The 14,898-nt window shown below is 39.7% G+C and overlaps 1 protein-coding gene across 1 annotated transcript in view; it reads right to left on the reverse strand.

Annotated features, from left to right (window-relative positions):
- Window positions 1-521: 521 nt before the first annotated feature.
- plxnb1a (plexin b1a) overlaps window positions 522-14,898 on the reverse strand; it is a 90,713-nt gene continuing 76,336 nt past the window's right edge. The window contains exons 28-39 of the mRNA XM_085445023.1: window positions 14,808-14,874; window positions 13,644-13,790; window positions 12,529-12,703; window positions 11,020-11,123; window positions 10,818-10,902; window positions 10,285-10,457; window positions 8,041-8,201; window positions 6,846-6,993; window positions 5,893-5,957; window positions 5,297-5,372; window positions 4,996-5,070; window positions 522-3,048 (exon numbers count right to left, since the gene is read on the reverse strand). Of these exons, the coding sequence (XP_085301149.1) occupies window positions 2,944-3,048; window positions 4,996-5,070; window positions 5,297-5,372; window positions 5,893-5,957; window positions 6,846-6,993; window positions 8,041-8,201; window positions 10,285-10,457; window positions 10,818-10,902; window positions 11,020-11,123; window positions 12,529-12,703; window positions 13,644-13,790; window positions 14,808-14,874 (1,381 nt within the window). The 3' untranslated portion in view covers window positions 522-2,943. The remainder of the gene's footprint in view (window positions 3,049-4,995; window positions 5,071-5,296; window positions 5,373-5,892; window positions 5,958-6,845; window positions 6,994-8,040; window positions 8,202-10,284; window positions 10,458-10,817; window positions 10,903-11,019; window positions 11,124-12,528; window positions 12,704-13,643; window positions 13,791-14,807; window positions 14,875-14,898) is intronic.

The following is a 14,898-nucleotide window of genomic DNA, read 5'->3' on the forward strand; positions in this document are numbered from 1 at the left end:
CTGCAGCATGTATTGCTGACGTTACTTTCACCAAATCAATCTGATAAACTGAACCTGTTGATTGTATTTGTGTTGTTAGTGCCTTTTTTGAGCATTTTATTGGAATTGTCTGATAAATGACAATCCAAGAAGTCAGTGAAATTCTAGTATTTTATTTGTCATGTTAACTAACACTAAACAGCAGATAAAAACTCGTTAACTTCAGCTGTTCTTCAGTAAATATGGCAACTTTTGGTTCCAGAAAAATCAGCATACCTAATGAAGAGTATGTGTTTTAGTGTGATAACCATCTTTTGTCATAGTAAAAAATAAAGAAAAAGAAAAGTGTACCTAGTTAGTTGCCCGAGTTACATTTTCCCATTTTTTACCAGTGGCTATATATATATATATATTGTGCTGGCTCACTAGCGTCTGGATAGACGGAGGTGTTCAGTTACAGTGTTTTAATGAGGAGAGAATCACATATATTAAAAAATTTTGAAATGTTTTAGGATCCTTACCTCAAATTATATAAAGGCACTTTGAAGTGAAAATGAACTAGACATGAATTAAACTGAACTGTACAAGTGAACCATATTTGCTCCTGAAAACACATCAAGATCCTCCTTCTTTCAAAAGAAGTCAAAATTAACTCATGTTCCAAAAAATATTTACACACAAATTTAATAATGCAAAAAATGAAACTTCTGTTAACATCTGGACCTGTTTATTGCATCACATTAAACTGTTGTTAGGTTCATCCTATCAGTTGGTTAGAGAACGCTAAAGTCATGATTACTTAGGAAAAGTATGTACAGAACAAACATCAGAACTGAGCTTTGCTTACACAAGCAACACCAATGCGCATGGTAAAAAAAAAAATCCTGTTTGTTTGCTTTTTTAAATTTACAAGATAACTGCCTTGAAACATTTAAAATGGGTCCAAAATGTTCAAAAATAATCAGCATCTGAGAACAACTGGATTTGAGTTTGAAGTTTGAAACTCCTCAAATCCAACTCGATGTACAAAAAAAAAAAAACCCAAAACAAAAAACATCTGAAATTGATGGGAATAAATGTTTCATAGATCTGTAAGGAAAAATCCAACAACATATGCAATAAAATAAATAAACAATAAATTAAACTGGGAAAATAAAAGGATTCTCGCATGAGGCGTGGCAGAGCAACAGGCACCTTTGTTAGGCAATTACAATGTGTGATTATAAGTCTCAGAGATGAGCTTTTCCCCCCTTTTTGTAAAGGAAAAAAAAATTACACATACACTGACACTGCTTCATCAGCGTAACAAGATTCAGCGAAAACATATTTTTCCTGAAACAATGAATTTAAGCAGTGGTCATGTGACCACAGAGAAGAGAAAACAGGTCTTTCTGAAAATATATATAAAGTAGAGCCCGACCAATTTATCAATGGGCTGATGTCATTAGCCAATATTAGCTATTCACAGATCTGTTGGTGTCAGGATTTATAATGGCCAATATATGGAAATTAAAAAGTAAGTAAAACAGAGACGGGAGAAACACCTTTCTACTATTTTATGTGGTGACAGTGTATCGATTGGTGACACGAGGGCACTCTGTAAGGGTTGGCAACGTGTTTGGAACGGCAGACGCAACAATCAGCTGATCTATGCAGGATGGGCCAGAGTGAGAAAGAATACATAAATAATTTTATTTAATTGTGTACTTTAGACAGTGACCCTAGAAAACTTGTGTTAGATTCAACCTGACTTTAAAGGGAAAATGATTTCATCATAGTTTAGTGTACAAATCAAGTATTCATTGAGTTTATTCCACATTTTATTTGTTTTGCTTCTCTAGAACAACCTATGAGACACCTTTAAAATCAAAAGTAAATGTCCCCAGTATTTGACATTTCTAAAAGTGTTCCTCGGTTCTTTTGTGCATTTTATTTTTAATATTTTTGCTAGTTAAGTTCGGGTTTGATCTCGTATGAATTTTGTCTGCATGTAGTTTAACTTGTGTAGAAGATTTGACTTTCGGACGGATTGTTCTTAAGTCAGCTACAAATGTCTTTGTCAAACTGCTTTGCGTCTGCAAATAAAAGCAAAGATTGCAAAATGCAACAAAATTTGTGAAACTTTACTTAAAAAAGAAAATTCCCCAAGCTGTAGGTTATCTTTAAAAAAAAAAGCAGATTGAGAGCTTTTATAAAACATTAGTCTTGGCTTTAAACTAAATTAGGCAGCAGCTACAAATTATAGTAAAAGAACTGGTAATGACGAGTTTAAAAAATGAAATATACCCAGGGAAACCATCCAATAACAGCTAACTGAACATGACAACAGAGTAAGACTTGGAAGCAGATTCAATACGTGATAACTTAGACCACTGACAGTGTCATTATCAATTTGTAAGACTTTGAGAAAACATGGTAGAAAACTCCAAAGCTGTTGGTGTTTAAGGTCAAATCCTCCTTTTCCCTTTTGTCACTTTATTTTGTCCTCCAGCACACTTAGATTTTCTTTTTTTCTCCAACAAATTACATTTAAACTCGGGGCAGGAATGTTCTGTGCAGTAACTCTGAAAAATGTCCATCAAGAAAGAGAAACCCCCCCCAAAATGATCTCTTTTGTTTTGTTATTAATTTCCCTTTAGGTGACTTAAACATCAGAAATCCAAGGTTCAGAAGAAATTCTTTTGTTTTGATGTGCATTTTCTCAGTTTTTTTCCCCCTCCTCAGCGATGTGGCGCTCTTTTTGCTCCCAAAATGAGACAAAAGAGGAGTGTAATTGTGCACACCGATTCAGCACAGGAAACACACCTCACTAACAATTAGTCTGTCAAAATGACAGCAGAATCACAGTATGGGACCAAATAGTCCCTTTTCTCAGGGAAAAAAACGTTTTCTTTTTGTTTTGTTTTTTCCAAGGAGATGTCAAAGAAAGTTTCTTTCCACAAATGTCTATCCCAGCCGTGGAAATCATAGGTCTGTAACCTTGTTTTCAACGGCAGCTGCTATCTGTTGGAGCCTGTATCCAAGCTGCATCTTCTGAGCCGTGCAGTCCTCTTCCAGAGCTGTGATAATCTGATAGAAGGCAAAAAGAGTTCAATTAAAATTCTTACTTAACATATTAAAGTTAGAGCAATGAGCTATCTTCCTTGAAATGATTTCACTCCTATAGAAGCTTCTCACGCTTTGGTTGCTAGTAGATTGCTGCAGTCAAGTGTAGTTGAAGACCCCAACTTAAGGATATTCCTGGGTGCACATTTGCAGACAAGATGGCATCTTCCATGCAAACTACAGGCAACTTTGGAAATCTACTAGAATCAAAACAGTTCCAAGCAAGTTTGAATCAACTGGTTGGGAATACACGTTTTCCTTTCAGTGGTTGCCAGATCATTGTGGACTTGTCCCTAAAGCTGTGCGATTTTTGGCCCATTTTGAGCCGATTTTTCAGTCGTGCGACCGTTTTGGTGATCGACCTGATTTTGGCCTTCATCGTGCATCGTGTAGTATATGTGGGGTAACGAGAAGCGATTAACACCTCACGACCAGCTCCTGATCATCAATCGCTTGGTCGGGAGGATTTCAAACCTCCCGTCACCACAGCTGCTCACACTGCGCACGCGCAAACACATAAACGTCGGTGAAAAAGACGGAGTAGCACGGCAGTACAGTGTGTGATCTGGACACAAGCGATGGAGGCACTTGTAGAACTTTGGAAAGCTCATCCGAGCCTTTTCGATGTGGCATCACAAAATCATCACGACCACAACAACCGTGAAAATAGTTGGATTTACATTGCTGCTCAATCACAGCTGCCTGATCAATGTTTTTCATTAGCAATTTAGCAAAGTTGATGGTGGTGTGCGTGTCTGTGTGAGTGAAAGACAGAGAGGGAGAGCGAGCGACAGATTTTCTGTTATAACCTTCATTTTTATGGACGCACAGTTTGAGCACTCGGGTTGCATCAGAGCATCGGGCCGTATAGTGTGAGACCCTGCATCGTGACCTACGAACTTCTAACCCCTGCAAGTCAATCGTACAGTTTGAGCAGAAGCTGAATAACGCGACTGAAAAAAATCGTACAGTGTCTGCCCAGCTTAAGCCTCTATGACTGGAGCCTTGAGCGTACAGTGTGACACATCTAAAATGGCAGACAAGTTAACAGCACATTGCTGCAAAATCTCAGTGAAAGTCTGAGGAAACAGCCATCTGCGCTGACCTTAGTAAACACTTTTCCTGGTGAGTTTATGGGCTCAGTTACTAATTTTGAGCAATACCATATGAAACCTTAAGTCTGCGTTGTGCACTGTGATCATCCTATGTGTCAGGAAAGGAGGACTACATATATATATCAATCTATCCATTCACTTCCGCTTATCCTTCTCAGGGTCGCAGGGGGCGCTGGAGCCTATCCCAGCTGTCATAGGGCGAGAGGCGGGGTACACCCTGGACAGGTTGCCAGTCTGTCGCAGGGCTAACACACAGGGACAGACAATCAGTTGCGCTCACATTCACTCCCACATTCACACCTATGGGTAATTTGGATTAATTAATTAACCTATCCCCACAAACTCCACTTTGTGGGGACTATATATATATAAAAAACAAAAACCAGATGACATGACAGATCCTAGTGGTGAACCTGAAATATTGATTTCTGTCTGGAAATAGATTGCAATACAGAGCGTAAACCCTGCCCACTTCATATTGGCGAATGGGATGTGAGATTCAAATTATAACAAGAACTACAAAAAGCAAATACTGTTTCTGTTGAGTATTTAATGCTGTTTTGTATGAGACAACTGTGGACTTCAGAGATCAGACATCCAAATATTTCAGGGAATTCAATCAGTTTGTCAATCAATAACTTGAGCTACACTCCTGACAGTTCATACATATGCACATAGCCAGCTCTTTAAATAATGATTACATGAAATCCCTGTCAGCTCACAACTAGTAAATCTCTCCCCTGACAGCATACTATGCAATGCAAGCATCATGTTTGCGTAATTTTGTGATACTCACCTGATCGTAGTATTTGTTGATGTACTTGTAAAGTTCATGTAAAGCCACGAGGCAGTTGACCTCAGCAGCGTAATTCTGTTCAGGGAGAGTAAAAAATAGAGAGGCGAAGAAACGTCAGCGGTGGAAAGCTGTTAAAAACTGCATCGGTTGCTATTCATATTTTATTTCAAACTCCACATCCAGCTTGTCATTCTCCCAGCTAAATGGAATCTTCCAGGTCCTAAAAGTACTTATGTGTTCAGCCATTGTGTAAAAAAAAGGTTACTTTGACTAAATGGGAAAACAAGAGTAGGTAACGTACACGGGAGAGTTCTGCTAGGGCCGAGTTCATCTCCTGGTCACTGGCAGAGATGGTCTGACGGATGTCTGCGTAGTACCTGGAGGTACAGGGAATCACAGATTTTTACATTAAATCCACAGAAATTTGAACCCAAATGCAAGAGAGATGTTTACCCCTAAGAGCTCGCCACTCTCTCCACTGATTACTGTCAGTTCATTTTTGACTTGTTTAATTTTAAATAAGAAAATATGACAAATTATGAGTCTCTGGTGTATCAGTGGGGAAAACATGTAGAGAAAGATGAAGTGATCATTTTTAAATGCAGATCAGGCTAATAAGGCTTCGAAAACAAGCACATGTGTTACCTAAAATCTTGTCTAGCAACACTTATTTCAGCAGGGCGACATGCCGAGCTTAATGTGCAGAAGGTAGTAGTAAGTGTAGCAGTCTGCTCTCAGACCATCCATGCATGGAGCCTCGCGGGCTTAGTCTACCCTCTGTCTGGCACTGACAGATCGTCCTGTGCCTCACTCTCTCCTTCCACCCCTCCCTCCTCTCTCTTCCAGAGTGTTTTTTATGCCTGGGGTCAGTGGGACGACCGGCTGCCATATTCTTACCTCTCCACCATCTGCTTGTAGCGGGGGATGTCTCTGGCATACAGCAACTTGTTGATAGGAGAGTCCTGAGTAAGGAAGACAGATGTCACATAAGAGTAACGAGGCATGTAAAACAAGGAGTAATAATGTGCACAAATAATTTTGTTGATGTCAACATGCACTGAGTACAAAACAAGGCTGCAGGGCTCATTAGACTCACATTCCTATTATGCACGAGATGATGTGCAATATCTGATCCTTGCTACATATTATGTGTTAAGTCTTAAGTAGACAAAACCCAGCCCAGACTATTAGATTTGGTTATGTACTGAGGAAAACTATACGATGCTCTTTTATGTTTAATTAGAGTCGGCTGTGAATTAATCAGGTGTGAAACCCTCTGACCTTCACAGTTTGAAAGTGTGGGATTGTATATTGCAGGATTAAGACACAGGATCTTTGGATCTTAGAAAAAAGTATTTTTTACATCTCTAAAGATTTTGAAATGTCCACATTGAGACAGTCTAAGAAAATGCTCCACAGAAAAAGGCGCCCAACAAACAGCACACTAATAACAAGGTGTGTTATCGTCTCTGAGGTAAAAAGAGACCCTGGTTAACTTCTAAGTAATGAAAGGCCTCTCTCACATCTACTATGGGTAGACACTGAAGTGCTATGAAGACAAAAAGTGTGCACAGCAATGCTGCAAGGAGGGTCACAGCAGATGCAATTGCTTCATTCTCTGGAATCTAATTTTGGGACCATCTTAAAATGAAACGTACATAATTAACACAGGGCTCACAAACACAGAAGGACATAAGTTAAAATCTAATTCAAATTCTTTTTTCTTTTTAAAAAAAAGGGACAGTGCATATTAATCTACAAATCAATGTTAATGTGTCAGAATTAGCCAAAAGGCTATTTTTCTTCCCTCTGTAAGTGTCTCATATTTGTCCTTTACAAATGAAGCTCACCCGTCCCAGTTTATGGTCAGCTATGGTGCAAGAATCCATAAAGGTCTGAGCTATGACAGACAGCACAGCATCCACGTGGTCTGATGTCTGCACATCAAAGATGAACTGCGGGTTCTTCAGGATATTGATCCAGAACCGCAGTGGCAAGCTGTTTGGTAAAGCAAGAAAACATTTACACATTTAAGCAGTGATTGTAATGTAAAAGTACAGTTATACATCAGATTTTAAAAAATGCTTCTAATCCCCTCTTATGCAGAAAAAAAGTGCAGGTTCTTTACTGGTGCTTCCATCCCTTTTGTTTGATTCTAACACACTCTGGTGTCCTGGGCCTTTTGGTTTCGTGTATCTGGAATGTGGTGAAAACGCAAAGCTCACGTGATGTCTAAACGAACTGCTCTGAGGAGGTTTGGTTACGACATGAATCAATGAAGAGCGCCATAACATTTATATGACTGACTAGATAAGCTTTAAAGAAAGAGCACATATAAATAATCACCTCATCCTTGAGTAATCGCATTAACAAGCTTGCACAAAAATACACTTAAAGCCTTTTTAGAGAGTTTAAAATATGAGAAACATGGTAAACACACAGGAATGGTTGTTATCACCAATAAGACAAACATACAAGACACTTCTTTTTGTGTCCTTTGTATATTTATTTGTCATTATTCACAATATGTAAGGTCCACGGTCTGTGAAATCATCACCACTTTTCTGGTGAGCTCTTTACAAGTACATAGAAAACAAATAAGATGCAGCCAAGTGCAGGTGGACCCACTGTCAGTAGCCTAAGTGACAATGGGTTTCCCCGGAAGACCCACATAGCAGTGATGTATACAAAGGTGACAAAATCTAATCTAAGATGTCATATGTTCCTCGTGTATCAACCAAATGCTTCAAAGTAACAAGCAGTTTAATAAGTCTCTGGCAAGGTTCATGAGCCCTGGCAAACCCTGGCAAATCTCTGCTGTTTCCACAAGATCTGCAAGTAAAGTCCTAGTACAGTAACACCATAAAACCAGCTGTTGTCCATATGTTCTGTGTGGGGTGCTTCTTCAATCTCTCGATGGATGAAATTCCCCTCGAAGCATATCTATGCTGTGTTTCATATGTCTCACGGCCCATGACCCATTCCTGGCTTCCAACTCTGCCTCTCAACATCCAAACCCAATATAAGCGTCTTTCACCCAGTTACCTGTTGGTTTTCCAGATGTGGATGGTCTCCGGGTCCATGATGTTGTGCTGCTGAGCCTGCTCATCCAACAGGTCGAAAAAGTATTTGACAGCTAGAGGTACAGGACGGCTGGTGCTGAGGATGGCGGTGAATAAATCATCCACAAACTTCTGCAGAGTGCCCTGAGACAGAGCAGAGAAAGTGACAGAGATAAAGAAACCATGAAACAAAGAGGGGATGCTCTCTTTGAAGGGGCACTCCACAGATTATGCACATGAAGCTAAGTTAAGGTACATGTGTCATCTAACACAGCGGTCCCCAACCCCCGGGCCTCGGACCGGTACCGGTCCGTGAGTCGTTTGGTACCGGGCCGCGAGAGTTGAGGCTCAGGTGTGAAATGTATGGTTTTCAGGGTTTTTATCGGTTTTCAGCGTTATTTTGTTAGCGTTTTTAGCGTTAACTCGGTTTTCCTGGGTCCTTTCACATGTGTTATGAATAAATCTTCTTTTTTTCGGTACCGGTACTAGTTTTATACTGTTGTATTTATCCGCGACACCTTAAAGGTCGGTCCGTGAAAATATTGTCGGGCATATACCGGTCCATGGCGCATAAAAGGTTGGGGACCGCTGATCTAACAGTTATGTAGCATTTCCTGAGGCTCTGAACAAGCCCGCGTCTATTTTTTCCCATCCCAATGTCACAGGAGGTTTTCTCAATTTGGATTTAACTCTTTACCCCTTGAAAGCCCAGAGGACTGACCCTTAAGGCACCTGTCTGAACTGAGCGGTTTCTGTCATATTTAATGAATAAGATTCTATATTAATGGTCCATGGGATAATGAACCATGGTGTTTGGTGCAAAAATAAGAAATATGCAAGGCGTTCAATTGATGGAAGTTTCTATTTAATGAAATATGGGGGTTTTTTCACAAAAAAAAAAAAAAAAAAAAAAGCTACATGCTGTAAACCAGTGAGTTTGATGATGTCACAGGGGCTCTGACCATATTCAGGTTATATTTAATAGTGAAACAGTGAATTGTAGGAAATACAGGATCCCAAGTTTCTTGAGCCTTAAATCTAAAACTGAAAGTGCATCATTTTGACCTGTAATGTACAGAATTTGACAAATAGATTTTTATTTTTGTTTGTTTGGGGACTTTTTAAAGTCTCCCATCATGGATGGGCCAATTTAAATTCTTGAAACAATTCTGCAAGTAAGCAGCACAGGCATACATTGCAACTTATGAAATATACAGTTCGTTTATTTTGTCTGGTCATCTTATCCTCACTTAATCATCTATTTTCTTAAACCTTTAATTAGCTCAGGGTCACCAGGAGATCACATGGAGTGAGAGGCGTCAGTCATAAACCCGCGGTGACAGTATCACAGTGATAAGGAAAAAAGAAATCCTTTCTTCTTCCTCTTGTTTTTTGATGCATCAGTGTAGCAGCTCCTCACATGCACATTCAAGGTGTGCAGAGGTCCAAAGCTGGATGCTATTTGTGTAAAAGGGATGGTTATATGCCAGAGCCGCTGACATGAAACTATGGAAACATGTTCAATTAAATATTAATGTAATAGTAACGGCAAAAACAAGCCAAATATTTATTTGACATTTGTGCATCTTAAATCCACTGTGTTCCCAGTTTATTCATTGTTCATCATTACTACATAACGTCTTGGGTCAACATACATTATAAAGATAAATATTTCATGAGCTCTAAATAATTTAGACTCACGCTGGTTCCTAACTGACAAAGGTTTCTTTGTGAAAACGTGAGCTCAAAATAGCACCACGTCATAGTCACAAAGGCCACCGTGTTCACATACTCAGTGTTGGCTGGCTCATAAGGAAAATATGGAACATGAGCAAATATGTTTTTCAATTATGTAATCTCTAAATGAAAAAACTTGGATTTGTTGGATTGGACCGAGTGTAGCAGGGTTTTGTGGCATCTCTGTTGTGAACATGTATGTCATGTCTCTGCACATCACACCTTCTTGCTGCTGACTCATTTCATATTTGTATATCAACTGTGGAGAATCCACAACAAAACCACTACATTTGGTGTTCCCAGCTGTTTACTCTGCTGCCTGGAGGCAACACAAACCTGAATAACACTCAGTAACACGTTTTGTTTATGAAAAATAAAAAACAGGTATAAGTACCATCTGATGTCTGTTCAATTTAAATATACAAAACCTATTAAGATATTAGTGAGTGACCACCACCTTGTTTGTCCCCATTCAGACCATGTGTTTTACCTTCATGGAGAGCAGGCGTGTGAGGTAGATCTCGGGGATCGCTTTGGCTCGCTCCCCACCCTTCTCTCTCACACTACCTCTCCTGTGCTTGGGCAGCTCAGACTCCTCGCTGGCTTTTACCAGATGCCACAGTCTCACGCCTCCTTCTTCCCCATCATCCAGCATAGGGGTCTCTGGTAGGAGGGGACAAACAGTTGGATGGGTAGGTGAGAAACAGGTCACTACATTTGAGCTGTTTGTCTTTGTTTCAAGTGTTTGTACGCAGTGAACAACTGATGTTTTTGTTCATTATTACAGCTTTTATTCCCCCCACAAACTCATCTTCACACCTAAGTCACGGCCACTGTAAAATAGGATATGCATAAACAGTCAAACAGCGCCCTCCTCTGGTTATTTAGACTGAGTTCATCTGCTCAGATAAAACGTCTGAATGAAGGTCGCCAACCATTGCCATTAGATGCAGTTGTCTACATACAGACAGCAACGTATAACCATAATACCAACACAGGGGTAACAGATAATAATGAACTTACTCTCTCCTGGCATGTAATCGTGGCTGTCGTGAAGGTGATGTTTGTTGTTTCTGGGAACAAGGGCCACCGTCGCTCCGTCGGGGACCTGATTACACAGTCACATGACAACATTCACAATGTGATTAAAACTGCTTCCAAAACTTTAATGAGTTGAGGTGTGTGTGTGTGTGTGTATCAGTGTTTGTGTGATGTCAGCACTCACCTTGTAGTGCTGCAGTGTATTAAGGCGCTTCCATGAACCTTGCACTACTGATGTCAGGTCTTCATCTGATAGGATTAGGTGACCTGCAACACCTGCACGCCACTCTGAAGGGAGAAATGTTCAGGTAACCTTGAGCTTGTGCTAATAGCTGCAGAATTAAGACAGTAAACTTTGAGGATTGATAAAAACGAAAACCCTCAGGGACCACAGATGTTATTTCCTGGGTTGAATCTGGTAGACCAGCTGGCAGCTTTGCTTGTTTAAAGGTGCACTGTGTAAAATGTCACAACTACACACCAGTGGACTGCAGAATGCAGTCAGCTGAATTTGGCTTTCTTACCCCTCACCAATTCAAATGCATGATCCTACCTACAGTGACTGTAATCTGTCACTGACTGCAGGCAGTGACAGATTACAGATGAACAGCAGACAAACATCTCTGGCCGCCAGTCTCCTGTTTCCCTCAACTGTCAATGTGTCCATGTCTATTTACTCTGGCGCAGGCTGTAAAATTTAAACAGATACGAGTTGATGAGCGAGTGACATTCACCTCTCACTGATGACAGAGATACTGAGAAGTTGCTGAGGGTACCCTGAACGTGTCTGTCAAATGGATCTAACACTGCTGACTTGAGTGTGTGAGAATGACTCAAACTGTTTATCAGATGGAAAGTGTGATTTTCGGGCCACTCGAGCTTAACATTAGCTGGTATAATATTATCCTATAACCAGCTATTGATGCTATTTAGTCGGGTGTCGCAGCTGTTCGGAGACGGGAGGGTCAAATGTCTAATCTGCTGACAATATCAGGAATAAATTAGCATGTTGTTGCACATTTCTGTGTGTTAGAGCCCTGACGTCTGCTCAGGTGATGACATTTTATTAAGATGCCTGTGGCGTTGTCTCTTTCCTTCGGCTTTTCACTCATTTCTCTGATGATGAAACAGGTACGATCCTTCATAGCTTGAGTCCAAAGGTACAAACATTAATGAAAGTGTTTTGACTTCTATGGCACATTAATACCTGCAAGTTCTCTTTTCCTCCACCTTTGATGTACTACGTATGTGGCTGGTCACACGCATGAAATGTGCTCGTTGCAGTGGCGATTTCCATTGTATTCCATCGGCCATTGTATTCAAGATGGAAGAGCAATACGGCAGCTTCCACTCCTATTCATTTTTATGGATTAATTCTAGGTTCATCACAATGTATGAATTTGTTGGAAGATGTAATTATACACTAGTTTCTATTCTATTTCAGATTTAGAAGTGATATCTTTTCAGCAGATGCGTTTTCACCTTTTACTTTTTCAAACCAGAACCGAGTGTTGTTTAGATGACTGGTGAGGTTGTTTAATGTTTAAATACTGACTCAATGACAGTTGTTTTGTTTTCTCTTATGCACACAAAAAAAAAAAAAACGTCTGCATCTCTATAATTAAAATCCTCACATAAGAGAAGACTGAAACACAAGAAAGAGTTATGCTGTTGTGAAATGAATCTGACTCACCAAGATGTAACGAGTCGATGTGCGGCCGCTGAGAAAAAGATGTTCCCTTCCAGGTTTGTTCCAGAAGTTTCTCTTTTACTTGTGTGATGGTGTCGCAGTCCAGCACCTTAGCGGGAACCGTCTGCGCTGTGGTGCCGCCGCTGGCAGCTGCAGCTGGCATCACCACATTTAGAGTCTGGACACATGTACACAAATGCTGGTTATGGATAAAACACACTGTAACACTGTAGGACACTGTAGGACACACGGCACTTTGGAGGAGTGTTTGAGTGTTCACTTGTGTGCAACCATCCACACTGGTTTGACTTTAAATTGTTTAAGCTTAAATCTTAACAGTTTGACGTTTACATTAATTTTAGTCATGTTTTATTTTAAAGATGTCAAAGTTATGTGAAAAGTACACCCCATTACTCAGTAGCTTGTATAACCACCTTTAGCAACAATAACATAAAATGTCATCAGTTTAAGCATTAAGACACTTTGTCCCACTCTCACATCAGGTCTTTGAGGTTAGTGAACATTTTTCCATGCACCGCTCTCTCTTAAGGCCCCATCACAACTTCAATCAGGTTGATGTCTGGACTTCAACTAGGCTACTGCAACATCTTGATTCTTGTCTTTTTCATCCAATCTGTAGCTGATTTGCTGCTGCGTTTGGGAGCATTGTCCTGTCACATGACCCAATTTGATGTTCTTCTGGCAGGAATTCCAAATAAGCCACACTTATTCATCCTTTTTCTAACTGTACTGTCATCAACTTTAAACTGAGGAGCTCTTGAATTTTGTTCAAGCTTGTCTGACCATTCTTTCCTGATACACCCACTCCTGGTAAGACTGTTGTATTGTTTTTATGCAACCCTGAATGCTCCAGACCAAAGTGACAAAAATCTGCTTTTATAAAGGTTCTCACGTCTTGATGACAAATTAATCATCAACACGTTGATGTGTAGGCATTTGATTAAATCTCTTAATTCCTGTGGAAACAGTAAGGACGTACTTAGCTTATTAGCTTATTCAGTTAAATATCAGCATATGATAATAAACCAAACAGGAAAACATGGGTTTCTCCTTCCAACATTAACAATGCTGCAATCAAAGGATGTGTGAGTTCTAACCAGTGTGCGGTACTCCACGTCCTCTCGCAGGAGTCGGTTGTCGTTAAGTGTGTACTTGGCTTTTCCAGTCACAGCGTCCACAGGTCCCTTATCCACCTGGTGCTTTATTGCTCTGAACAGCATGTAGAAAGATTCCCCTGCTGATTCCTGGCCAGGCATGAAGAATTCATTCATTAAAGTGGTATTCCACTTCTGATCAGTCACACTGTCTTACTGGTGAGCGACATTTGATCTCCACTGACTTTCTGTGAAATGTGCTTTAAATACAGCGCATCTGTTCCTCCTATAATGAAGTGTTTCAATGTTATAATTCAACAACTGACAGCAAATTCATGCAGCGCTGCAGTTAGCACTCCTTCCTGCTTATTTGTAACATTTATTGGAGTATCTAATCATATGAAGATGAGAGTTTTTAGCATCAAGCACTTGTGTGTTCCCATGGTATTATTGGTACTATTTAACGACACTGCTTGTTGAGGAACTGTCAGGCCTCAAACTAGAGATTTAGATGGACTTGTTTTCTTGCTTAGTTTAACACCGGAGCCTCCCATTGCTCTTTAAAAAAGAAATTAAAGCCAGTTTTAATACTTTAATACTGTGAAGAAAATAGTACACACCATCGTGTGATTTTTTTTTTATTAGTTTATTTTAATCACATTTTTTGCTTTATTTCTTAGAACAAGAATTATCTTGTCTTTTTTCAGAATCATTTGAACATAAAAGGTTTTCTGATAAAACCCTAACACTGTCTTTTAGAGGAAGAGGAAGGGTAAACTCTACCAACTATACCCCTTAAAGGGTTAAAAAAATTAAGTAAATCAAATTGAATTAATTTTTTTTTTTTTTTACAAAAAATATAAACTAATGAATGTTTCTGATCATCTTATTGCTAAGACTGTGCTGTGCGTTTCAAAGGGAAGAAATTTTAGCAGTTCTGTACCAAAGTTGTTAAAAATGACCTTGAAAGCACAATTTTAGCAGATTTCCCCCCTTTTCAGGCTCTTAAAACATTTTCCTGACATAAAAACTTCACAGTAAAGAGACAGTAAAAATATTCTTTTTTATAACTTCAAATAACACTATAGTAGTAACTGATGTTCGTCATGTTTCACTGACCGCCAGTGTCTAACCAGCTAATGTCTGGTCAACCTTAAAACAACTTACCCTCAGAAACGTGAAGAGACAAATGGACATCCAGTTTGTCAGCAGCTTCTCAACAACTGATTCGGTTCTGGGGAGGAAAAAAATGAGACAC

Source organism: Copadichromis virginalis, linkage group LG20 (assembly GCF_057382275.1).
Source record: "Copadichromis virginalis isolate Kocher_CV1m ecotype Utaka linkage group LG20, C_Virginalis_male_GT1.1, whole genome shotgun sequence".
Classification (NCBI taxonomy): Eukaryota; Metazoa; Chordata; class Actinopteri; order Cichliformes; family Cichlidae; genus Copadichromis; species Copadichromis virginalis.